The 27,766-nt window shown below is 40.4% G+C and overlaps 1 protein-coding gene across 3 annotated transcripts in view; it reads left to right on the forward strand.

Moving 5' to 3' along the window:
* Nucleotides 1-27,766, forward strand: part of GPC3 (glypican 3) — a 338,054-nt gene that overhangs the window by 186,761 nt on the left and 123,527 nt on the right. For all 3 annotated transcript variants that reach the window (XM_075834383.1, XM_075834384.1, XM_075834386.1), the window contains one exon: nucleotides 18,852-18,972. In XM_075834383.1, the coding sequence (XP_075690498.1) occupies nucleotides 18,852-18,972 (121 nt within the window). The remainder of the gene's footprint in view (nucleotides 1-18,851; nucleotides 18,973-27,766) is intronic.

Consider the following 27,766-nt stretch of genomic DNA (forward strand, 5'->3'; position numbering starts at 1 on the left):
TTGCTAATAAAGGGCAATTGAGGTGTAGCATAGCTAATGTCAATTACGGTCTATGTAGTAATGTAGAAAAATATATATATTTCCTTACCTGCAATGATCTGATGAAAATATTTAAAGCGACTGTCTGCAATGTGTAATTGTAGATTTGTATATTTGTTATACTTTATCTATGCTAAACCCATGACATAGATTTTTTTTTTTTTTCTAATGCATCTAAAAAATTAAGCAATTAGTATTGGTTAAAAAACTTCTATCGTTTTGTGCATGCAGCTCCCATTCAGATCGTTGTGCCGTTGATGCTCTGCAGGAACAGACTATAAAAACCTTTGTGTAGTCTGATTCTGATCCATGTATTACTAACCTTGCTTCCTTCTAAACTACTCCTGAGCATGGAAGATGTGTCATTCACATAGAGCATGTTAAATATCCCTAAAGGAACTTATGAGCTGTACTTTCTCACAGAAATCATGCAGTCATGTCAGTGGGAGAGAGATGGAGAAGTAGACCCAGACCAAAAGTACTAGAGCATTGGGAGAAGGAAGGGAGAGAGAGAGCACGCTTCACAGGGAATACCCACTGAGCTCTGAACCTGCAGCTCCACAAGCAGATCTGTCAGCAGGTATTGAAAAATGAAAAAATCAATACAGAAATCAGTGTTTCCACGTATTGCATCATTTTGCAATGACAAGGATGTACTTAGACTTTAATTATATTGCCAAATTATACATTCAGTAACATGAGAGAGCATTCAAAGGTTTCTATTGACTTCATAGAGAGGGGTTATGCATTCTCAACCTCTTTTCCAGTAAAAACAGCTACCGAAACCCTGTAACTCAAATTTAAAGTGTAGCTACATGTTTGACATGTCATAGTGAAGTATCAGAACTTTTGATTGGTGGGGTCCGAGCACTGAAACCCCTACCAATCGCTAAAACTAAGTGGCAGAAGCGCTCGGGTGAGTGCAATGCTGCATCATTTCTGATCGGTTGTCCTCAGTTTTCATCGGATCGGTGTACGGGCTCAATAGAAGGTCTATAAGTCCCAGGAAAGCTGATCAGAAACGAAGTGGCACAGTGCTCACCTGAGCGCTTCTGCCCCTTTGTTTTAGTGATCGTGGGGGGGGGGGCTCAGTGCTCAGGCCCCCACCGATCAAAACTTCTGACATGTCACTATGACATGTCAAAAGTTTTTTAAACGTTAACCTATTATGGTATATGTTATAAATGTATTCTGACATAGCCTCTAAGCCAGTGTGTCTAGAAGCTAAAGATGTATGAATGTCCTCTTGTCTTCTTCAGAAGGGAATTTATCTCCTATTCATCTCCTATTTGCTACTACTATCAGGGCAGAGAAACCCCATTACTTCGGCTTCCTTCACAGCTGCACTATATATATGTCCACCCTTTCCACAAAACACTCCAGAGCCCAGTAATATTAGTAATCTTTTTGTATATAGCACCAACATATTTTACTGGGCTTTACAATTAGGCATTCCACCCTGTTCACACATCTGATGGTTATGTCTACGGACAAATCATGTGGGTATTGACAAAAAGTTTCCACAATGGGCACGATGAGCATTTATTTTATTTTTTTAAGTATGTATATTTATTTTGCAAACAAGCAAAGGATCAACAAGATGTCCCATGGCAAAAGCATCTCTGAATACTTATACCGTTATAGTACACGTTGTACAGTATACATTAAATGATCATTGATAAAGTGATAATTGGATCAGAGATTTTGCCCCAAAAACAGAATGAAGAAGTGTCAAAAGTCATTAAGGCATAGGACATAAAACATACTAAATAAAACATAAGAAAAGAGGCAAGGAGAGAATAGAGGGAAGGGGAAGAGGATGGACACGTGAATCTTCCATTGTCATCGTGATGCATTACGGAGAGTAAGGAATCATATTGTGATCGGTGCCACACCAGATTTTTTGCATTTTTTTATTAAAGATCCAGACATTAGCGCCAATGAAAAAAGTGATATATTGTAGTTGGTACAAGTTTGAAACATTGCTGTAGTGGGCAGTGCAGTGCATGTGCTCATTAGTGACACCTAGTGGACATCACCTGAATAGACATTTCTTTATAGAAGTCTATTTCAAGAGTCTCAATCTCTTGCAGTTTTGAATGGTGTTTTCTCTCTGAGCACTTATCTTACTTTAAAAATAATGATAATAATGCTACTAATCCTCTGACACTAACCAGACCTGCAAACAGCGTTCTTGCAGGCTTACACATGACCTTGTCAATGGTGTGATGTATAATCGTGGGTTAATCTCATCCTGCATTATACAAATATGCAGATCTCAATAACCTTCAGTGCATACGAGAAAACTTTCTTTTTAATGACTGTTTCATTATCCAGAGACAAGAATGAAATAATTTACTTCTTAAGTTCTATTTCATTCTTTATATTTGAGTCATAGAAATTCCCAGCACTATTAGGGAAGAATCAGCTGAAGTATATAGATCATTGTCTCCTCGGTAAGTAACCTTAGGTATTAATTAACCTGTACTTACAAAGCTGACCTAAAACACTACAGGGACGGCAAGATGTCAGCAGATCGTTTTGAAAAATTACTCCTGCATCAAGAATAGGCGTCCATTAATATGAATAACCAGGCCTGAGGTTCTGTGCGACCTCTATTTGCCCAATAGAAGGATTAGTTTAGGGATGATTTTTATCTAATTTTATGTGCATTTGAAGTCTATTTTTTTTACGTAATTTTAATAGAATTTATTAGCGTCTTTGTTAAGTCACTGGAACTCATCTTTAAATCAATTTCAGACGTCTCTTTAGTAGCTATTCAGCAGAATTAGAAAGTGTGTGCAGCATTTTTAGAGGCTGCATGCTTACCTAGAAATACTCCAGACATGCTGACGTCTTATATTATACTCCTAATACCATATCCTATATTAAAGGGACACCCAACAAGGAAAAAAAATGCTTTCCCTGTCACTTGAAGAGCTTCTTTAACGCTTTTTCTGCTATGTCTTCATTTTTACCTTTTCTGGTTGCCAATACATTTTAAATACCGTAGTTCAGACCAAGCTAAGGGCATGGCCAGACGTGGCGTAGTTCTGCAGACACTGTCCGCATCAATGCCGCACATAATCTGCGTTGCAGATTCCGTTGCGGCTTTGGCTAAAATGTGCAGTAAATTGCTGCGGATTAGCCGTTGCGTATTCAGGTGAAGACTACATCCTGCTATCTTTTAAAACATTTCTTCTCAGTCTGGCTGTAGACCTCGAAACACATAGGTCCAGCCAGAATGAAGAAATATCCTGTTCGTAAAACCAATCCGCAACACAACACACATAACATCTGTGGATTTCACTGTGGAATTTTGAATCTCCATTGAAGTCAATGGAGAAATTCGGCAACAAGTCCGCAACAGCCAGTGTATGCTGCGGACACCACATTCCGCGCCGCAGCCTCTGGTCCGCTGCAGAGTTTTCCGCCACGTCTGCACGAACCTAACTAAAAAGGTGTGTAAACCAATGGAGAAAATGTTTTCCGCAGCGGAATTCCAGAGCAATTCCGCAGCGGACAGTCCGCAGCGGAATTCCAGAGCAATTCCGCCACGTCTGGCCGTGCCCTTAGTGAAACAGGAATTATACCATGAACTGATCATTATATAACCCATTACAAGTATATTTTTTAATTTTGGAATTTTAAGCAAATAAAATGTACGTATATATATATAAATGTATAAAAATCTTGGTACTCGATTCTCTACCAGTATACATTTGGTATAAAAAAATATTTGTTACAATTTTTAAATGCCAATTCAATTTTCCAACTAAAAATGGCACATGATGAAATATTACCCACAAAATACAGTCTCAGGTCTTACTTTCTTCAGGGGTTTCCAATGCTTTTCCGTTTTTTCTCTTACCAAAAATGGGAGACAATCCAAGAAGAGAGAATAAGGAAAAATTTCTAACCTTTCCCTCTTTTTGGAATCTGTTCCTGTCTTAGGTTACAAATAGGACTAATACGATGCCATATGGTCCCCCCGTATAGCACCTAAGTACATAGATATTGCCTACTAATAGCAATGCTTCTGTAATAGAGCATCCCCTGAAGCATGTCACAATTTTTTCTCAGATTAATATGGAATCCGACAGAATAAACCTCTGGAAGCTTCCGTAAGATATTGGGGGACTTTTATAAATGCAGTTTCACGGCTGCGTGCATTAGAAATTTTCCCGGCTTTGGTTCAGCCACCATTATAGAATTTGGACACTAAAGATATGTTGGCTTAGATCGGCAAAGGCTAAAATATGTATGATAGTGACTGCTCTAGTCCTTGTTCCAGATAGTGTATTTAGTTATAAAATCTAACATAAAGAAGAGGAAGATGTAAAGTAACTGATGGCTGTCTTATTATGTCAAACAGATTTGGCTGGATCCTCTCGGGGAACTTACTGAGATTAAGGAAAGAGGCTGCCAACAGGTGGTAATACATTCTGCAAGTTTATCATAGTTGCCAACATTTGAAACATTTTTCCAGGGACACTTAGGGTGTGGCGTCTTAGGTGGGGGTGTCTATTGGGGGGCGTGGTTTATCTGGTGGGTGTGGCTAGTGGGCAAGGCTTTCCCGAATTTCTCCACACAAAAAAACCAACAACATTTTTGCACTAGTTATGCTGACAACTACTATGGTGGCCGGTATTTCTCTGGTTACCTGGTTGTTTACAGGCAGGTGATGTCTCACTTTATCACTAGGGCTAGGCAATATGTGCTGACCACTACTGGTAGCATAAAAACCAGCATAGATAGTGCCACACTCAGTGCCCCTTGTACATGGTGCTCCACACTGCCCCCAGTAGATATTGCCAGACACTGTTCCCTGTAGATATTGCCACACACTGCTCCCTATAGATGATGCGCAGTGCCCCCTGCAGATAGTTCCTCATGGCCCCCCTGGAGATAGTGACACAGTGCCCTCTGTAGATAGTACCATAATGCCCTCTGTAGATAGTGCCATGCAGCTCCCCCTGTAGATGCCACACAGACCCCCTGTAGATGATGCCACAAACAGCACCCCTTTAGATAGTGCCACACACCTCCCTGTAGATAGTGCCACATACTCCCACTGTATATAGTGCCATATACTCCCTCGGTATATAGTACCACATAATCCGCCTGTATATAGTGCCACATATTCCCCCTGTAGATAGCCCCCACAGCTTTTCCCTGTAGATAGAGCCATTGTGGCTCCCTCTATGAGCGGAATTCCCCGGCCAGGCGTCGGCAATACTCTGGCTGGGGATTCTGCTGCAGGAGGAGCACCTGAAGTCACTGCCCTTATATGGACAGTGAAGTCATGAGCTCACTCTATGAGTGGAATCCCCGGCCAGGTGTCAGCAATGCTCTGGCCGGTGATTCCGCTGCAGGAGCTGCCCCTGACGTTACTGCCCTTATATGGACAGTGAAGTCATGGGCTAGTCCTGGAGAGCCGGAATCCCTGGCCAAAGTATTGCTGACGCCCTGGCCAGGAATTCCGCTCATAGAGAGAGCCCTTACTTCACTGTCCATATAAGGGCAGTGACGTCAGTGGCACTTCCTGCAGCGGAATCCCAGGCCAGGGCGTCGGCAACGCTTTGGCCTGGGATTTCGCTCCAGGAGCAGTGAATGGCAGAGAAGGAAGCCGATAGTTTCCTGCTCTGCCATAGTATTCAATTGTACCTGCGTCCTGAGGATGCAGATGCAATTGAATGTAGCAGTTGGCGGGACATGTCCCAGGACAATAATTTGCCGGGACTGTCTCTGTAAATTCGGGACAGTCCATGGCAAATTCAGGACAGTTGGCAAGTATGGTATATACACAGTGTGAGGGTTCTTACCCAGGTCATGGTAAACCATGTTTGATCACACCATGCTGATTTTTTTTGTAGTCTGAGCTATCTTCACCAAAGTGAAGCGTGCAACACGAAAAAGTGCACAAGCATGCAGTCTATCACAAGCCCTTTCCGAAGGAGAAGGGCCCCCACAAACCTTTCCCAACCCTCCAAACAAATGCATAGGTGCGAACTTGTAACGTGCCAATGTACAATTTACCTCAGGGACAAATATGTTAACCAATGGCTGCCAATCTTGGCTCTGTAGATAGTCGTCACTGCGTCACTTTAGTATATTCTGCATACTCTGCTCTGACTAAGAAAATTAACCTTTATTTGTCCAATAGTATGCTCATGCCCAATTTTTTCTAGGCTCTGCAGATAGGAGGTCATCACTGCCAGGCCACCGTAGTAAGTAAATAAATCTTTTCTAAGCATCTTGATATAATGGATATTCTCGTTATACACATTTAGATAAAATGCCAGTTTAACCCCTTCATGAAATGCCACGTACATTCACGTGGCAGCCGTTAAGGGGAAGCATAGAGCGGGCTCACAGGCCAGGCTCGCTCCATACTTAGTGGATGATGGCTGTGTAACACAGCCAGTCCTCACTGCAACGGGCGGAATCAAAGATCACTTTGATTCCACCCGTTTAACCGTAAGATGCCACGGTCAATTGCGACCGCAAGATCTAAAGCATTAAAATGAGGGGACGACCCCTCCAACGTGCCATCGTCCAACCCACGACACGATCGCGGGGTGCCGATGGTCGTCATAGCAGCCTGGGGACCTAATGAAGATTCTCTTGTCTGCCATCTTTGTACTTCTATGAATCCCTGCCTCTGTCAGGCATTCATGGGACACTGTAACAATCACGATACACTGCAATACATTAGTATTGCAGTATATCATAAAAGTGATCGCTGGTTCAAGTCCCCTAGGAGGATGTCTAAAAAACAGTTCGTTTTTTTAATGTTCCAAAAAAATAATAATTCAAAGTTCGAAAAAAACCCACCTTTTTTTTAATTTTCCCCCTAAAGTAATGTTAAAAATGTTTAACATAAAAACTTAAAGTTAACATAGCTGGTATCGCCGCATCCGTAAAAGTCCGAACTATTACAGTATAGCATTATTTAACCTGCTCGTGAACGCCGTAACATAAAATTAAAATGCCCAAATGGCTGTTTTTTAGTCACTTTAGCGCCCCAAAAATATAGAATAAAAAGTGCGCAAAAAGTTGCCCCAAAAGGGTACCAATAAAAAGTACAGCTTCCCCCGCAACAAATAAGCACATTGCTCAATCGACAGTTATGACTCTCAGAATATGGCAACACAAAACAAATGTGTTTTTTTTTATAAAAGTGGTAAAACATATAAAAACATATAAATTTGGTATCGCCGTAATCATATCAACCCGTAGAATAAATTGAGCATGTAGTTTTTACCGCCTAATAGATGCTGTAAAAACGAAATCCCCCAAAAAATTGCATAATTGTTTTTTACCAATTTTAATTCCAAAAATAATTTATTTAAGTTTCCCAGTACATGATGTGGTACACTAAATGGTGTCATGCAAAACTACAACTTGTCCCGCGCAAAAAAAAACCAAAACCCTCATATGGTTATGTCGACGAAAAAAGAAAAAAGTTAACGTTTTTGGAAGGTGGGGAGGAAAACGAAGGGGTTAAAATTAACCCAAAACTGAGAGTTTGGCACATTTTACTATGTACATTATTGGCCAGAAGACCACAGTCCTGTTATAAATTACACATCATGTCAATGGCTGGAAAAATTCTTGGTTAATTTCTGTAAAAACGACATTAAAGTTACTCAGAGCAAGGTATCTTTATAACAAGGCATGTCAGACACTGACAACATATGGCAGGTGGTTAAGACAGACGGATTCATAGTTGGGCTTCAGGCTAATAGCAAGAGCGTGTCAAGGAAATGTGACCTGCCCCATGATGAGGTGGAATCTTCTTGGTTGGAGCCACCTGTCAGTGATAATAAAGAGGCTAGAGCTAAGGCAATGTGGCTGCCAGCATCACATGATAACTCTTGTTTTTAGGTTTCTTTAAAACCAATATTCTGAAACCATTTAATCCCAAATTTCCATCATTCTTAATTACACTCATGCAGATGGAGCATACGTCTTTACACGTGGCTTTACATGCTTCGATAATGTGTGATTTGACAATATTTTTTTTTACTAATTTTGATAGTCGATTACAACGATCTCCACGTGTAAAGACACACAGGCGACCACTTTATAGTCTAAATCACAATCGTAAATATTTAGGTATGCTAAAAATTTTGATCATTGGATCAAGATTTCGCAGTGTGAAAATGTAATTGCTTTATGATTTGCAATTTAAAAAGTTGTTATTATGCAAAGTCATCTAGTAATCTCCTTACTGATGATTGTGACTACAACTTTGACTTCATCGCAATCGAACTATCGCCACATGTAAAGACTTGCCATATGGTTCCTTCACGATTAGGAGCTATAGTCAAACAAGCGGTCAAGTCGTTTGGAACAAATGGAGTGATTATGCGACTTGACTACTAAATATATTTGCATACAATAGCGCCACCTGCAGTGCAGTGTGGTAAATGAGCTGATACATTTCCGTAGTCATTGAACACTAGTAAATGACTTGCTTTTTTATGATACTTTATGCAAGAAAATTCTTCAATAAACCATTAAAAAGGTTATCCCATCAGAACAAGCCGTGTCCATATGCCTTATTAGGCCTTATTATATATTGACTAACGATAAGTGAACCAATTTGTCACAAATAAAATGTTGTTAGAATTTCCCAAAAACATTTGAATTCGCCGAAATCCGAAACTTTTGGGGTTCACGGCGCACAAATTGGCAAAATGGCGGCCGTGAATGACAGGCTGCAGCAGTCACATGGGACAAAACAAAGTGGTCTCAGGAGGCTGGCAAGGACGCATTGCTACGGAAGACCAAGGGAGGGTGAGTATCGTATTTTCTATTTTAGGTGTGGAATTGCAAGCGCCTCAATTGCCCTGTCTGACTCTCTGATTTCTTCTAGGACTGTATCTAACTTGGATAAAGTCCTAGAAGACATCAAAGAGTCAGACAGAGCAATCAGATCACTTGCGATTCGCGGCTGATTTATTTTGACCAAATAGAATTTTGGGGCTTAAATCGTCAGATTAAGGAAATTTTCAGAAAATTCATCTTTAATACTGACATCTTTGGCATCGTTCACTTCTGCGTTGTGCCTTCCATTCTAGCACATCCATCAGAGGACCACAAGAACTGAAGTTAACGTTTCAGTAAAAAAAAACATTGATTTCAATGGGTTTTATTTTTGCATCATCTCGGCTCCGTTCTGTCAGGTTTCTGTTTTTTTAACTAAAGCAATAGCGTAGTCTGCTGCGCTATTGTTTCCGTCAAAAATGAGGGGGGGGGGCAGGCAGGGCATGTGCCCCGGGCGCAGCTACCACGGAAGGGGGGGCGCCGACCAGGGGAGTGGAGGCATGTGCCCTCCAGGCCGGTACCCCCATAGACATTTAGTACCATGGGCAGCGCATGGGACAGGAGTGGGAGCTGTGTAAATGTAATGCTCGATGTTCTCCTGCACAGGCAGAGCGTGTGTGCTCCGGGCGGCTGCATTATACGTCACATGTGATGTCATATAATGCAGCCGGCCATACACTCTGCCTGTGAGGAGAACACCATTAAAGTGTTCAGCCCCAGCTAGGAGACAGGCAGGGAGGAAGAGAGGGCTGGGGAGGAGCAGTCTTACACACAGCTCTCCTCCTGCCTGCAACGTGTGACCCCTCATAACATGAAGATCCCTCCACGGAGCTCCGGACTGATAAGTACAGCTGTGTGTGTGTGTATATATATGTATATACAGTGTGTGTGTGTATATATATATATATATATATATATATATATATATATATACAGTGTGTGTGTGTGTATATATACAGTGTGTGTCTATACAGTGTGTGTGTATGTACAGTGTGTGTGTATGTGTGGAGGTGTGGAGGTGTGTGTGTGTGTGTGTGTGTTTATAAATCGTTTTTGTGTGGGAGGGGGGGTTTGACTGTAAATATTATGTGTGGGGTGAGGGGATTCTGTATAAATTGTTTTAGTGGGGAGGAAGGATTTGACTGTATGGCCTCATGCACACTTCCGTCGGCCGTTGTACTGCCGCTAATGACGGTTCCGCGAATCACGGACCTCTCGCGGATGGCTTCCGTGTGCAGTCCGTTGTTTCACGGACCAAATCAATGCAAAGGCCGAGACTGTTCTGTCAAAAACGGGCAGGAGTAGGACCTGCCCTATTTTTGAGGGAACGGTGGCACGGTTCCGTTAAAACAACGGAAGTGTGCATAGCCCCATTGAAATGAATGTGTCATGGTGCTATAAGTTCAAACAACGGATAGCACCCTGATGAAAAAAACTGAAGTGGGCATGAGGCCTATGGCCTCAAGCACACGTCCGTTGCCATTTATACGGCTGCATATCACGGATCCGCAAAACAGGGAGCGCACATAGAACTATACTGCTTGTAAAATGTACAAATGGCTACATTAAAATAAAAGTGAAAAAAAAAGTTACACCTCATTGATTGTTTGAGAAAGCAAACATGGTGAGTGAGAAGGAATATGTCGTGAAAGAGTTTGGGGGGGGGGGGCGCGCCAAGCTGAATCTTTGCCCCGGGTGCAGGAGAACCTAGCTACGCCTCTGGGATTAGATACAGGGTCCAGCAGACAGTAATCTTATGCAGTATAAAATTACTGTCTGCTGGGGCCCTGTATCGAAGCCTAACACACGGTTTAGGTTAAAGCCTAAACATTGATGGCCTATCCTCCGGATAGGCCATCAATAGCAGATGGGTCGGGGTCAGACTCCCGGGAGCCACGCCAATCAGCTGTTTTGAAGGGGGTGCAGCCGCTCTTACGAGCACTGCTTCCCCTTCATTCTGGTCACTTTCTCACGCTGAATCACCGACACTGACGTGTCAGCAGTTCACAGTGTGAGCAAGTAAGGGAAATGAAGGGGAAGCAGCGAAGGGGAAGACCCCGACCCATCAGTTTCAGCAACCCAGTGATATTAAAGTTACCCTACTCTTCGGCCGCAGCAGAGGTCCTGACTCCATCAAGTGTCGGGATGTTGTGCGCAGCGCATAGCGTCGTGACGTCAGAACCTCCGCTGCGCTCCGGAAAGAGGGGGGGGGGGTATGTACTGTCAGTTACTATAGTAACAGGGGCCCGTGTAGTTTAGTTTATTACATAGGCCCCAGTCACTATAGTAACTTTTCATTGATGTGGTGCGGGTGGCCACGGGCCCCCCTTGCTTCGGGGCCCGGTCGCAATTGCTCCCTATAGTTACGCCACTGTAACTATGCCTCCATACATCACAAGACAAATCCACTTCATATACGTGCTGCTCTGTGGATAATAAACAGTGAACTAGCAGTTCAGTCTTTGGTTGATGCCAGTGAAGGGCATTCATTATTTGAGCTTACATCTGTAGTCTATGATGACAACATGGCACATGGCAGGAAGCATGCTGCCATAGATGAAGCTGGCCTGTGAAATATGGACCCAGTGGGCGATTCCGATCTATACCGCTAACTGCACAACGCTGAGCGTCGCTGAAGGATTCGCACATGAAAGCAGCCATGACACCGAGCGTGCTCTCTCCAATTTAAAACATGACATTTATAACTATTCAGAATACTCAGCAAGCTGTTGAAGCATTTACTATATGATCCACGTCAATACATTCCCGCATGCCGTGGGTAAACAAATACATTGCTTTCTAATTGGCACCGGTGCCAGAATAGCTACTTTGATCTCTTTGCAACGTGGAATGAAAATACAGTATAAGGATTCGACGTCTCCGCTGCAAATAAACCAGTTATAATAACGTTGTATCCTTTTATCAACAATATTGTTATGTTATTTCATTTTTTAATTCCCATTAGATTCTTTAATGCATATTTTATACTAGGATGAATATAACATTACTTAATAATCAAGTGTGCTAAAATGTTCTCTGCCAAGGGAGGGGACAGGGAAGCCAGACTCATGGCAAGCTCAAATTCCCACACATGGTATAGAATTCCAGTATTTGGCTCAGATACAAAGCTCAAGAGGAGATCTAAAGTGTTAAAATATGCAAATCGTATATACAGTATGTATACTTTACTACAAAAAAAAAAACATTTTAGGTGGTAGTTGCATTTTAAGTGAACTCCCTCACCGGAGCCCCTAAATATTCCTGTATTTAAAGAGACATGCCAAAGCAAAGAGGTGACGGAGGTAGCGCCTGTAAAATATGATGTCTGGTTTATATGCGCTGTCATGTATTCAAGGAACAGATAGTTGAGTTGGAAGTGACTCCTTTTCTATTGTATGATCATACAGGAAGGATTTAAGTTTAGGGTCACCTTTCGTAAGCATCCCTGCACCTCTGTTATTGGATCACTCCCACTCGTAAAGGGGAAAATTGCAATAATAGTAGAATATTAATGAGTTGCCGTATAATATTTCACAAACTGCCCCACATTTATACAAATACGCATGCCTCTTTAATAAATTTGGCTTAAAGCCAACTAAATCTATGCCTGCTATAAGCAGGGGCAGATTTGCACCATTTTCTGGCTTCTTAATAAATCTGTCTAAAACTTTGAGACCACGCCCACCCGCTAAAACCACGCCCACTTTTCTTGGCACTTTGCAAGCCTGGTGAATGCCGAGAAATGTTGCAAATGTTTGCGTAAATACTGCGTACACCATGAAATGCAACTTTTTACTACAAAAAACGCTTCGGAATACTATTGCTAAATAAATGCGATCGTTTGGTGCCGATTGTTTTCTAGCAGTTTTGGGGCTTAATGGAGGCAGGGCTTAATAGGGGCTGGTAAATATCACAATATGTCATATGTACCCCAAAATGGTACCAATAAAAACTATGCCTCGCAAAGACAAGCCCCCACACGACTCCATTGACAATAAAAAAGAAAAGTTATGGCTCTTAGGATACAGCGACACAAAATATATATTTTTTTAACAAATAGTTTTTTCTTTGTACAAGCAGCAAATGATAAAAAAATTTTTATAAATTTGATGTAGCCATAATTATATTGACCTGCAGAGTAAACATAACAAGTCATTTTTACCGCACGGTGAACGCCGTAATATCGAAACAAAAAAAATCAATGGAGAAGTTGCTGTTTTTATCTATTCCCCCCTCAAATAATTTTTTTCAGTACATTATATGGTACAATAAATGATTACGTTAAAAACTAAAACGCATCCCACAAAAAAACAAGCCCTCATACGGCTATGTGGGGGAAAAAATAAAAAAGTAATGACCCTTGGAAGATAGAGAGGAAAAAACTAAAAATGGCCTGGTCCTTAAGGGGTTATCGATTTTTTCCTTAGGCTTGCAAATCTCAAATCACACAAGACAAGATGGTTCTCCTCAATTTAAGAAGTATGCTTTCTTCTGGAACTCCAAAGAACTGTGATATCATGTTGAGTCAGAGGCTAACTTGGGAGTCCGCCATATGCTCTAGTAACTTCAGATCCAACTAGTAATCTTGGCATATGTGGGTGAAAGAAAGAAATTCTACCCAACACATGGTAGATATTTGATGGTCCTCTGCACATGAAAGAGAGGCGCACATGTGCACTACAAGGTCACGGGCGTTTGTGTAGGATCTCATTATACATGCATGATATGTAGCGACAAGTTCTCTTATACTAAGTGATTTAAGCGCTGGATAATCAGAAAAACATGCACACATCTCCTGAAGTTGGTCTTGAAGGTGCAGATTTTTTTTTACTGTGTTATACAATTTAGAAGAACAGGGTGAAACTTCAATAACATGTTCCAGAGTCTTACAGCAAGTTGTTCTGAAGATGTATTTTATGAAAAGCAGACATCACCGACGCAGATATATCCTGACAATTCACTCATAAGTGTATATAGACGCATAGAATTATTTTTTTCCCCCATATCTACTATTGGTGATATGCAATTTACTCATTTCAAAGGGTAATGTTAAATATCCAATGAGAATTGTGTATCTAAAAGAGCAACCTTAACATGAAGGATTTGGCTGACCCACTGTAGGACTGGTTGGCCAGGTTCTGGTGTTATAATGGGACCCAGCCATTACAGGGCCAGCAATGTACAGCAGAGGAAAACTACCTTTGCAGCTGGCAAAGGAAGAGAGAACTTTCTGGTGACATTATTTGTGTTTTTTAGGATCATCTCTGAATAACCTTTTAGTTCTTTGTTATTATACAGTATGATACAGTATGTGAATAATATAGCATTAGTTACAAAGTATTTGCAAGTAGACATGCTCTATTTTTGTATTGCTTATAAGTGGGCACTCTGAAACTTTTACTCTGGAAGGCTCAAGAAACCCTAGTCTGACACTTGTAACAGGTTAACTTTTTTTTGATAATTTTATGCTTTGTCCAGTTATTCAAGTAACTTTGGCACATGGTGGCTATGGCTGAAAGAGGACCTGTCAGCTCTCAGGACAAGTCTGTTTTAGTAAATTATTGTATTCCCAAGGAAATAAAAATTTTCTTAGAACTCTGTGTTGTACCGTTCCTCTGTTATTCCTACTACAAATGTATGAATAAATTACCAGTTGGGGCGTGTCCCTACACAGACTGACCATAACCAATCAGTGATCACAGTATCAGACTGTGTAGGGACACGCCCCTTTGACTAAGGGAATAGTAACATCCAGTTGACAATGAATTCCAAAATGTTTAGGAGGAATAACAGAGGAACGGTACAACACAGAGTTGTAAGATAATATGTTCCAGAATTGTTATTTCATGGGGAATACAAGTATTTACTAAAATAGACATGTCAGTAGAGGTGACAGGTCCTCTTGAAGTATCACATAGTTACGTGGGGAATTTTTCTCCTCTGATCATTGGTGTGTTGACAATTGGTGTTCTCAAGCCATAGGTTCCAATCTACATATTGTTTATCTACATAGTCTCATTCTATGACACCCACTATTGATCACTATGTTATTATAGTACCCAGTTACCCAGCACAACTCACTTTGTCTAATGATGAGAATAGTTCACCCCAAATTTTCAGTGGGTCTGAAGTATAGAAAGCCATAGAAAGCCTCTGATCCGTCACTGTTATGTCTGACACTCCAGGGACCATGCAGCTTGGGTCACACGGTCTGAAGAAAACAAATATTAAATGTATTTTCTTTTTATGTATCACCATATTACTCTACTTCATTACTTCTTTGATTCATTCCACTTTCCATAGATATTTATCAGGCTATATTCTGTTTTTGATAGTTTGTATTTTTTTTTGGTGTAACTACTAATTTTGGCTTCCATCCGATTTGGCAATTCACCAAAAATGCAGTTAAACCTCTACAAGTCTATGGGAAAACGTCAGTTTCTAATTTCTGAGCTATGCCTGAGAGATTGCCAAATCTTCCGCTAATCTTACAATAACATTGTCTGCATCTGTACAAATACAAATAATATACAACATTCTTTATGGGGGGATATGTCAAGTCCAGATTAGGATAGCATTTCTATACTGTTTTCTTACAGGGGTCATGTTGGAAAAGCCATTGTTAGACTGTAATAAATGTGTAGCGTAGCGCCTGTCTTTTATATTAGGGAGGTCAGCTTGTCATGACTGTTTGTAAATGATAAAATGCTTAATAATTTAGCATAATGAAACATGCCACATATTAAATGTTCAGGAGTGAGCTAATAAAAGGTGTATGTATACATAAGGTGGGCCGCATGTCTGAAATCTGATTAAGATGTGAGAGGGTCATATGTTGTACTATAAGTACAAGCTTTGCATCCCTATAGCGATCCCTATCGCACTGTACCAGATTTACTCTCGTTAATGTCAAAAGATCCACCTGTAATGTTTTGGTAAAAATCTCTGAGCATAGTGGGAAGTAAAAAATGCCAACATATGCAGCTAGAAAATTGGCAATTTTAAAGCTACATATTTATTTCCAACAATAAAAAAATGTGCAAATATAAATTCAATACACAAATTAGCAAACCATGGGGGTCACCCCTTGCGGAAAAACGCAAGGTAAGGTGATTGTGGCTCTAATGTTTGTTAATTTTCCCCTCTAGCGCCCCCGCAGTGTAAACAAGGTATAGCAATCTGCTCATAGTCTATGATGGTCTCCAACCTGTGGCCCTCCAGCTGTTGCAAAATTACAACTCCCATCATGCAAGGTGTTATAGTTTCTGAACAGCTGGAAAGCCACAGGTTATTGACCACTGATCTATAACTGATTAATCATCCAGCTTTAACATTACCGTGGCCTCTACTATAAGTTATAATACAGGTTTTGACTCCGGATCAGTACAAGGTAAGTAATGCAATGGATTTACAAAGTTACTCAATCTTCTTGTAGATTTATTCTACAGGTAAACTGCAAAATGGTGTTGAAAGGGGATTTAGAATGGTGGCCATCCAAATCAACATTTAATAAGCTTTTCTTAGGTACATTTGCCTGTTATAAAATGTTGGTGACGGGGCAGAACTTTTATGTGATGGAAAGAGTGTTGATGAGTTAAAAGTTGGAGTTTGCTGCTGGGAAATTCTGTTCTTATACTGTTTTATTCTCGAAGTTGTATTTCGCAGGTGATATGTAGATTGTCAATCAGAATTTTAACTGTTAAAAAATGAAGATGAGCACATCAAATAGAAAAGCCTTTGCTTTTTCAATACCTACCAGTGCCCACTAGATGGCGGTGTGAGAACATCACTCCTTACTGCTTTATAAATACACACTCATAAAACAGGGTGTGTTAATAACCTTCTAAGAAAGAACTTGAGGCATCTGAGAGATGTTGTGTATTAAACATAAAAGAGTAGCTCAGCACGCCTGTGTCAGTGAATTAAAGACGTGTGGACAATAAGTTATGGGGCACGCCAGCTCAGTTGGCACACGCTACCAATATCCTAGGACACGAGCCTTGAATGGTCTGCACAAGTATCACATATAAAAAACACATTGACATCAATACTATGTGTAGCAGATAAAAGCTGCGAACAAAACTTTTAATCAAAAGCACTCCACTACCCTATCCCTGTCCTGCCACGAGCTGTGGCCCATTCATGACTCAATCGGTTATTTATATTGGCCTGGACATTGGGTGCACTGCTAGCTATGACCCATGAGGGCGTGTAACTAACCCTATTCCTCTCTTTCTTAGTCTGTATCAGAAATACTGTAACTATGTGTGCATTTGCAGCAGACATCTTTGGTCTAGTAGCAGCTCCTTAATAGCTTAGACGCCTCCGGGTACCATGGATATAATCATGAATCCCTCAGGCACCCTAGACCACCATTTTTTATTAAAATCTTAGGCACCATAGACCATTAGGAATATTATCATTAACCTGACCCTAAAGTGTCATGGATATCATCATTAATCCCTTACGCACTAAAGACCTACATGGATATTACCACAAACCCTCCAATTCACTCTAGACCATTAACCCCTTAGGCACCCTAGACTGACAGTTGTTTTATCATTAACCCCTTAGCCACATTAAACTTACCACACTGGACTACCATGCTTATTAGATATTGACCCCTAAATCAGCCTGGACCACTAGAAAATTTATGATAAAACAGTTCAAAATAGACACGAACTCTTCAAACAAATGATGTTAATCTAATAGTGTACCTGATATAGATCAACTTTGTGATTTACTTACTGCTAAAATCTACTTGTTTTATCCATGCAAATTCTGTGTGATGTTACTGCTTTTAGGTGTTTCTCTTCCTGTAATATGCTGTCCACCTCCTGTTGTCAAGCAAAACCTGGTTACAGAACAGAATTGACTGGCTGCAAAACGTGGGGGTGTGTCTCTTCACAGTCTGGCCATACAAGTCTATGGAGAGGGAAGGGGTAGCAGCTGAAGGAGGAGAGAGGCTGAGTCAGCAAACAGAAATGCTGCATACAAGTCTATGGAGAGAGGAGGGGAGTAGGGGGAAGAAGCAGGAGAACAGTAAGAAAGACACAGGCTGCCGATCAAATTTCTATGCCACCCCAGTGCTGGATTCTCAGCTACACTGCTCATTACTGCTGTATGATCTCCTCCATGCTGCTGTAGCTTCTATATTTGGGAGAGATAAAGATAGGAGAGCAGCATTCTCCTCTTCCATGTGTGCAATGTATAGAAGACATTATAGCCATTAGGCTCCGCCCACTAGCACAGAGACAACTGAGAATTAGAGATAGAGCCTGCAGAGGGGAAAACTGCTAAGTGCACAATACAAGTCATATACTGGTCAGAAATAGTGTTATTCCTCATGGACGCACATATGACAGCTTAGTCTGAAAAGTCATCTGAAAAGTTAGATACGTTTTAAGGCGCCCTAGATCTTGGATTCCATCAAATTTTTTGTTTGGAATAGACAAACTCTTCAGACATCTGTTTGGCAGTAAGGAAAAGTAGGCAAGGTAACACAGCAGCCCGCATAATAATGTACCAGTGGCCACTTTGGGCGTGACCATGTAATGTTTCGTCCCTCTACAAATCTGCTGTAGTTTGTGCGAGGGAAGCCACGGTGGAACTTGTTCTGCCTTCACCACCTGCGCATAGAGAACACAGGTGCAGCTGGACAATGTTGCATCCGGGCCCTCATTTGCAGAATTTTTTATTTATTTTTTATAGAAAATTAATCTAAAATACATTTTTCCTGATTTTCTAAATTAAAAAAAAAAACTAATTACATCCATGTACAGTTCTCTGTAATGACTTGGAAAGTGAACATCGTGCTACCTCCTCACCTCTACTGCTCAATGTCTTAGTCTTTGGGGCCTGTCATTACACATTAAGGTCTGCCATCACCATAGTGTATATTTTTTAATAGAGTTTCTTGCTTGACATTGTAGATCAGTCTTGACAGCTTTGTAATCCATTGGTATTCTGAATTACAGGTTTCATCCCCATACAGTGAAAAACGGCTTTAAGGTTCAAACAAGCAACCAGGAAGGAAAGGCCAGAAGTGCCGAACCTGTAATCAACCAGATCATTGATAAATTGAATCATGTCAATCAGGTAAGTGAAAGACTCACAATGCATTGTAATTCATCAATTACTATAAATGGAATGACAAACTGAAAATTTAGAGTAAAACTACTGTTACTTGACCATGAAACATAAACTACAAACGAGTTAATATAGATGAACTGATAGTTGAAAACATTATGGTGGTATAATTTTTTTTTTATATAAAATCTTTGGTGGGTAGAGGGGGAGAATAATTTCCATTGAACAGTATATTCCTGTCATATGAGTTCATTAAAGGTCACTGTTCTTGGCCTCTCATTGGCTTTAATGTATATATTTTCAGATTTGAATAGAAAAATGCACAATAAAACCGTACCCGTTACCTTTCCTCCATGCAGTTATGTCCCAGGCTGCCATCTACTTTGAATTCTATCGAAAACGGAAGTAGGTGAAGAAGCTACATACTTCCAGTATCACTGGTGTCACTATTGAACTACACTTCCCAGCATTCTGTGTTTTTTTAACATTGTTATCTTATAAAGTATGAAGTAGGGTGCCGGCTCTAGCATGTATTACATATTCCTGCGAAACAACAAGTCACTTTGTCTCTAATACAACTTGTGTCTCATACTTTATAGGCATAGATTCAGTTAACAGTATCTCTACACTGTGAGGATGGGAGTAAGATAATTATTTTACTAGGTTTGACTGCCAGGGAGAGCAAAGAGTGGGAGAAGGGAGGGTCCTTTGTGACCAGGTGACAAAAAAGCAGCCCCATGAATGCTAATATGGCAGATTATGGTAGATTCAGACAGCTATTCTGTACACATCTATCGTTTAGGATTGTTTTGCTGGCAGCTATCTGGTACAGTGTATATGGTTGCGTTTAGATTCAGCTAAGGTCTAGAAAATATCTAACTTTGTCAGGGTATTCTGACACCAAGATTAACCAGTCCAAATTGGGGAACTGAGATTAGCACCAGAATCATTGTTCTTTAGTAAAGTTGTTTGACTCCTGAGTTTACGACCTGTCCTTTATCTGTAGACAGATTGTGAAATAGTCAAACACAAACCAGTTAATTTAAAACAGGGGTCATTTGTGAATGATTTCTTAGCATCAAACTCTTGTTTCCCATTTCCCTTTCAGGGAGATAGAGATCTGTAAAGTTTTTTTTCCTTTTAGTATATAGGAGCTGCATCTGTGCTCTGTAGATTCTGATACAGAAAAGGCGGCCATACACATTAGGCTTCGTTCACATCTGCGTCAGGGTCCCGTTCTGACGTTCCGTCGGAGCTTCCCGTCAGAATGGGACCCTGACTGAAACAAACGAAAACCATAGGTTTCTGTTTGCATCACCATTGATTTCAATGGTGACGGATCCGGTGAAAAGGGTTTCCATTTGTCTCAGTTGTGCAAGGGTTCCGTCGTCTTGACGGAATCTATAGCGTAGTCGTCTATGCTATTCATTCCGGAACCCTTGCACAACTGAGACAAACGGAAACCATTGGCACCGGATTCGTCACCACTGAAATCAATGGTGATGCAAATGGAAACCTATGGTTTCAGTTTGCTTCAGTCAAGGTCCCGTTTTGACGGGAAGTTCCGACGTAACGTCAGAACAGGACCCTGACGCAGATGTGAACGAAGCCTAAGATGTACGTTGGCCGAACCTACCGATTTCAAGAGGAGCGGTCGACCATCTAATGTGTATGGCGGAGTGCCAACTCTCTCCCGACAGCAGATGTTGGGGGAGTGAAGGATCTGGTTATTGAATTTCAATATTCCCGATCCTTTTGTTCGTAAGGAGAAAAGATGCTGCCAAAGGAGTCTGGCAGTGGCTTTCTCCCTATTGAAAAGCTGAGTGTGCATGTGTGTGGGGGAGTCATTAGGAATAGCTGTCCACCGAACGACCATTTGATCAACAGCTAAAGTGTATGGCCAGCCTATAGGTCCTTTTACAGATATTTACACAGCATGTCGATCAGCGCTCGTTTGCTTCATTTACATGGAGCAATCAACGGGAGTATGGGGGTAAACTATTGTTAATATGATTGTTCATCCCCATACATTTCTTCATTTTGTCGGTAGTACATCCACTGTTTATACAGGGAGATGCGCTGCCGAGAAGCAACCTCTTTTTTGCCCGTGTAAAAGGGCCTTTACTCTATATTGCTGATCAGATATTCTAAAGACTTGAATAACAGAAGTCTGTAATGTTTATGACAAATCGCTATCATTCCTAATAGTACTTTATTATTATCATTATCTATCTACTAGCTCTTATAAGTTGTAAAACATTTTAATAGAAATGTCTGCTATATTTTATAGGTAGTTTGATGTTCTGAAGGAGAAGAATATGTTAATTAAGTGTGACAGGTTCCCTTTAATCAGTAAAGGTCAGGAATGTGCCTTGGCAGCTGACCACATTGTTCTACAGGACGGGAAGAACACAGCGGACATGTTTTCGGAGTGTGTTTGCTGCTGTGCCACTCTAAAAGCAGAGCACAGGCTGTGCATGATAGCATATGAATATATATTGTTTGTAATGCTATTCTTCATTACTCCACCTCCTTGTAGTATGGCACATTGCTTACAATATTTCCTTTAATTTCAGAATACATAATGATTTGGGATGGGAGAAGGTTGCAGCCATAATAATACATTGAGTTGTATAATATGTATGACATGTGTAATGCCGCCATGATGGGACAACAATAGCAGGGACTTTGAGGCTTAAGGGCACTTAAAGGGAATCTGTCATGGTGACAGACCCCTTTAACACAAGCCGATGCTGCAGTAACTGTTCGGGGCAGCCCTTTAATAAGCTGAGTGGTCCGTGTAATTAACATACATGACAGGCTTTGTGGCGATGGTTAGAATTCTCATTTGAGAAAGGGGCGCTCAGTAGGTGTAGTAGCATCCGCTGGTTCTTATGAACGTGATTTTGAGTCTTAGGCCCTGTTCACACGGAGTTTCAGGAATTTTGAGGCAGATTTTGACTTGCCGGCAGAACATTTGCCGCATTTTTCGCTGTGTTTTTCGCCCGTTGCCACTGAGCGCCGCGGGCAAGAACCGCCGGGAAAACCGTGATCTCTGCCTCCCATTGATGTCAATGGGAGGTCAGAGACGGAAATGCCTGAAGAAAAAACATGTCGCTTCTTTTTGCCGCGAGCGGTTTTTACAGATTTCGGGTGGTTTTTGGCGCTGTTTCTGACGCGTTTCCGGTTTTCCAAAATACTCTGTGTGAACTAGCCCTTATTAAAGTGAATGACAATTTTTGATTAATATTGGTTTTTTTTATGTAGTTAGGTCCAAAATTCTGTGTTGATTCATTTATATCTCTATAGCAGTCTGAACATTATTTTTTCTGAAACAAAGCTCTAATTCTTCTACAGAGACATAAAGTTAAATTATAAAATTCTAGTGGCCTGCAGCCACCACTAGAGGGAGCTTCCTGCATACTGTTTATACATTGAACTTAATGGGAAAACAATATGCAGTAAGCTCCCTCTAGTGGTGAGTACAGGCAGCCAGCATTTTATCAGGTAATTCTAAGTCTATGCAGGTGATGTGTCCGAAAATATGACCACTGTAAAAATACATTAATAAATTAATCAGCACAGAATGCTGGACCTAATTTGACTTTGGAAAGCTCACAGGGAGGGTATTCTCCTAGCTTTCAAAATAGGCTGGTTTGTTGACTAAAAGTGAAAAAAAGCTATCCGTTTTCTCTCCAGGTTTTTGGATGTCAAAGATTTAAGAATCAAAACAAATGTTTAATAAGCCCTTTGTCTACACGACATTGATGATAAGGGCCTGTTCACATCAGCGTTGTGTTCCGATGAGGGGTTCTGTCGGAGCTTTCCCTCAACGGAAAGGCAAACGGAAACCATAGCTTCCGTTTGCATCACCATTGATCTCAATGGTGATGGAAACTTTGCTAATGGTTTCCGTTTGTCACTGTTGTGAAAGGGTTCCGTTTTTTTTTTTTAGTCAACTGCGCTATTGATTCCGTCAACAAAACGGAATCTTTTCACACTGGTGACAAACGGAAACCATAAGCAAAGCATCCGTCACCATTGAGATCAATGATGGTGCAAACAGAAGTTAAAGTTTCCGTTTGCCTTTCCATTGAGGGGTTCCCCCAACGGAAAGCAACGCTGAAGTGAACAGGCCCTAAAGCAGAATGAGCACCTTGGAAATTCCATGCTGTTGGTACCTATTGACATTTGACAGGTGGTGCCCATGAATCTGCCCATGGCCACTTAAAAGGAAAGAGACGGGTTTATCCACAGTAACCCCTAAGGTTTGTACTTATAGCTTTGTTTTCTACAATCGCCTTACAGCTAAACGTATGCAAATACTGACAGCCTGATGACTTTTATGTGACACATATTATAAAATCAGTGTTTATTTTAAAGTCAGTTTAGAAAATGCAATTATTTGCTTTAAGTGGTGCCAATGTAATCTAATGACTACAGACTGGTATGACTGAGGGCCGGCGCAAACATATCTGAGCTCTCAAAAAAACAATTACTTTGAAAGTAGAACTACAAACATTTCCTTCCTGTGAAACAGTAATAAATAGTTGGAGCAATTAAACTATTAAAACCACATGCTGCTGGAGTGATCCCCGCAGTTACGATTATTTCCTTTTGTGGCATGGTTAAATGGAATGGTATTTTTGTGAATGATGTGTATTAGCAGGTATCTGGCAAATCTCATCTGCTCCATAAGCTGTGGAGCTCGGCTGAGACTAAATCTGGTATTTAAAGCTTAACCTGCATTGTTCTCTTGTGAATTTGAGGTCAATCATTGGTTGACGTTATGCTGTTCTCACACACTTTAAGGAATGAGCAATTACAAGGGGGGGGGGGGGGCACTATAGCTCAACTTTTAAGATATTATGATCTTCCAAAAGGAAGAAATCTTTCTCCAGAACAGTGCTGTCTACAGGTGTGTGTGTGTGTGTGTGTCTCTGGGAAGGGCTGATAACATGTTTCAAGGCTCTGTAAAGGGGGTAGCCACCAATAGGTGTCACTAGAGAGACAGTTTTCTTCCTTCTGCAGGAGAAAGTTTGCATAATTCTTCCCAGGGAGCATTGCACTAAAGACTTGTTGGATCTCCGCAAGGTCACTTTCGAGTGATGATATGGTCTTAACACCTTAATTTATTGTTGTATTTTTGGTATGGATTTGCCAATAACACATAGCCACTTTAATGAATGGATTGCTAATTATTTTGTAAATTTTGTTGAGCAGTGAAATTACGATCACGTGAAGCCTACTTTCGGCGTACTTTTAATCTTTACATTTTAAGGCTATAGCTAAATGACATCTGTAACGTCCACGGCTGCGGACAGTCGTTCTGACTCAACCCTCGACAGCCGAGGCCATGGATCTGTGAGTGTTAGCCCGCATCTCCTCCCCAGGAGACGCCAGCACTCACTTCCGCTCCGGTCTGCAGTGTCGGGTAGGGTGCGCGCACGTGCCCGGCCTTAAAGGGCCAGCACGTGCACTTCAAAATGTTGTTTTAACTAGCCCTAATCACCCTGGACTATAAAAGGGCCCCTGCCCTTTCACTCATTGCCTGAGCGTTGTTTGTATTGCTCTCAGTCTTGCAAATGGTCACTTCGTCGTATCCTGTTCCCGTGCCCTGCGACCTGTATCCTGTATCCTGTGCTGTATTTGTTTCTGTGCCATCTCTAGTGTTGTAGTCGTGTTGTGCCGTCTACTATACCCGCTGACTTACACCACTTCTGGTGTCACCTGCCATGTTTTGCATCACCTGCCGCCATGGTCCCATCTGAGCCTAACCCGTTGCTACTGTCTGGACTATTACAGGTACCCTTGTGCTCGGATTTTATATTGACTTGGTACACTGTTGTTTGGCCAGCTGCTACCCCGCTACGGAGGTGCGGCCTAGTGGGTCTACATACCCACAGATCGTGACATCTGTCGTCCGATAGTTTTGTTCTATAGATATCCATTGTGCAGCACAATGTGTTTGACTAAATGCATCTGAAATTCCTCAGCTGCCAAGAGGTACAGTTAAAGGAACACTCTAGGCATAACTGATACACTGTGTAATTCCTGGTATGACCTGTGGGGGGCGGTGCATGACACAGGGATACTCTCTTCTGTGGTTGTTGAGTTCCACTTTAGGCCCTAGACTTTAGCATAACACCCATTTTCCTTTAACTGCAACTTTTATTGTCCAGCATATTTGCAGAACACTTGCACTCCATAAAGGACCATGGGAATTTACCCTATTATTTGAGTAGAAAGACATTTCAGTGGTCTTCTGTGGAAAGAGTAAAATTTGTGCACTGAATTGTATACAAGTCACAAAAACTCCAGGGATTGTATTTTAAGAGAGAGGTAATTGGACAGCCAAGCTAAAATAAAGGTCCCGATGACCTCATCATGTTTGGGACCTCATCTTGTTGAGGTCCATTTATAAATGGAAACCAATGGTGTTTATAATAACCAATTAAGTTCCAGATATTATTTTGTTCTGTTCCTATTCCACTTATATTATGATTATCATTTTCTTCCTATTTGGTAGCAGTTTCCACTTTAACATTCACCATAGATCTCGGAATGAAGTAAAATAATCTTAGACTTCTTTTGTAAGAATGAGTCATCTCTCTGCCCACTCAAAAATTCAAGAGAAGAAAGAAAAAAACAAGGAACACAAATCAAAAAAATACACACAGGATTTTTTTTAAACATGCATCCTTCACATTAACCATCAACCTTTGCTCTGCATTGAATGAGGTATAAAGCAGGCCTCGTGTTTTAGATAGACATCAGAAAGCCAGATGTAGGTACAGCAAGAGTCAATGATTAAACACCCCCTCCCCGGGAACTAGTTAAACACCAGCTCATTCAGGAATCCATCTACTGTCTACCTGGTTTGTTTGGCTCATTAAACATTGCTATTGTTGTAAGTTTCTTGTTGAACTACTTTGAAGCATGTGGCTCTTTCTAACAATAATCATTCAAGAAAAAGGTCATGGATTTACCTTTTCCTACCCTAAATAATCTATGTTTCTTATTATTATTTTCTTTCCTTAAAGTAATGGTCCAGGATTTACAAAAACAGAGCCACTGTTGTCCATGATTTGTGTCTGGTTTTAGGTCCTATACACTTCAATGGGAATAAAGTGGCACTGTCCATGGACAAGAGTGGCACTGGTTTTTAAGCAAAGAGTCCTTTTTTTCCTCTAATGCCAGACAACATTTTTAGATTTGATCATACAAAGCCCTATTTTTCAGACAATTCAATAATGAGATGTTATAGCATATCTATCATCTATCTATCTATCATCTATCTATCTATCTATCTATCTATCTATCTATCTATCTATCTATCTATCTATCTATCTATCTATCTATCTATCTATCTATCTATCTATCTATCTCTCTCTCTCTCTCTCTCTATCATCTATCTATCTATCTATCTATCTATCTATCTATCTATCTATCTATCTATCTATCTATCTATCTATCTATCTATCTATCTATCTATCTATCTATCTATCTATCTATCTATCTATCTATCTATCTATCTATCTCTCTCTCTCTCTCTATCTATCTATCATCTATCTATCATCTATCTATCTATCTCTCTATCTATCTATCTATCTATCTATCTATCTATCTATCTATCTATCTATCTATCTATCTATCTATCTATCTATCTATCTATCTATCTATCTATCTATCTATCTATCTATCTATCTCTCTGTCTCTCTCTCTCTCTATCTATCTCTCTATCTCTCTATCTCTCTCTCTATCTCTCTATCTCTCTACATATATATATGTATATATACACACACACATATATAAATATATGTAAATGTATGTATATATATATATATATATATATATATATATATGTGTACATATATATATATATATATATATATATATATATATATATATATATATATATATGTATATATATACAGCTGATGAAACTCCCTTATGCCAGCCATTTACCACCTTCCACACCATACTGGGCTGCTTGGCATTTGTGAAACATGGTCCATATTCTCTTCTGCATAATTTCCAAATCATATGTTGATTTATGTGGCCAGATAATCCCAAGAGAGCATAAATTGATTGCAGTCCTGACAGGCAAAGTAAATTTATGGGTAACCTGCAGAATTTGATGCCTACACCCTCATTAGATAAAGTTTGTTATTCTTCAATATTAGTGTGACCTGATTATCAGGAGCCCTTCCTAAAAAATAATTTTTTTTTTTGTTCTGGTGCAGATGTGGACCCCATTACAGTCATGCCGCTTTCTTATTTTTCTCCTGACTAGAACTACATCATATTGACAATCATACATGGAGTATTCAAAGTACTCCTCAAAGATAGCAGATATATGGAATGCTACAATTTTAAGAAAAACATCAGGCCCAAAAATAGACTGCACTACTGCTATATTTGAATAAATATACGTTTTTTTTTATACACTACCTGTCAAACATTTTAGAACACCTCAACTTTTCCAGTTATTTTGATATTAACACAGTTCTAGTACAGGAAATAACGTGAAATGGTACAAAGGTTCAAAAGGAAGTTAAAAACAATACGAATTTTTAACCTCAAACGCAACAATAGTATGAATTTCTGATTTTAACCAAAGGGCTTTTTTCAGGGAAGACATCTTGGACAGCTGCTCTGCAGCACAGAAAGCAAATTATGATTTGAAATTGGATGCAAACTATTCCTACAGGTGTCTCAACTTTTGGAGATAACTTTCAAACCCTCTGATTCTATATAACCAGTGTTGGGACAGACTGCATCACAACACACTGTAGGGCAG

The sequence above is a fragment of the Rhinoderma darwinii genome, chromosome 8, assembly GCF_050947455.1.
Source record: "Rhinoderma darwinii isolate aRhiDar2 chromosome 8, aRhiDar2.hap1, whole genome shotgun sequence".
In the NCBI taxonomy this organism is placed as follows: Eukaryota; Metazoa; Chordata; class Amphibia; order Anura; family Rhinodermatidae; genus Rhinoderma; species Rhinoderma darwinii.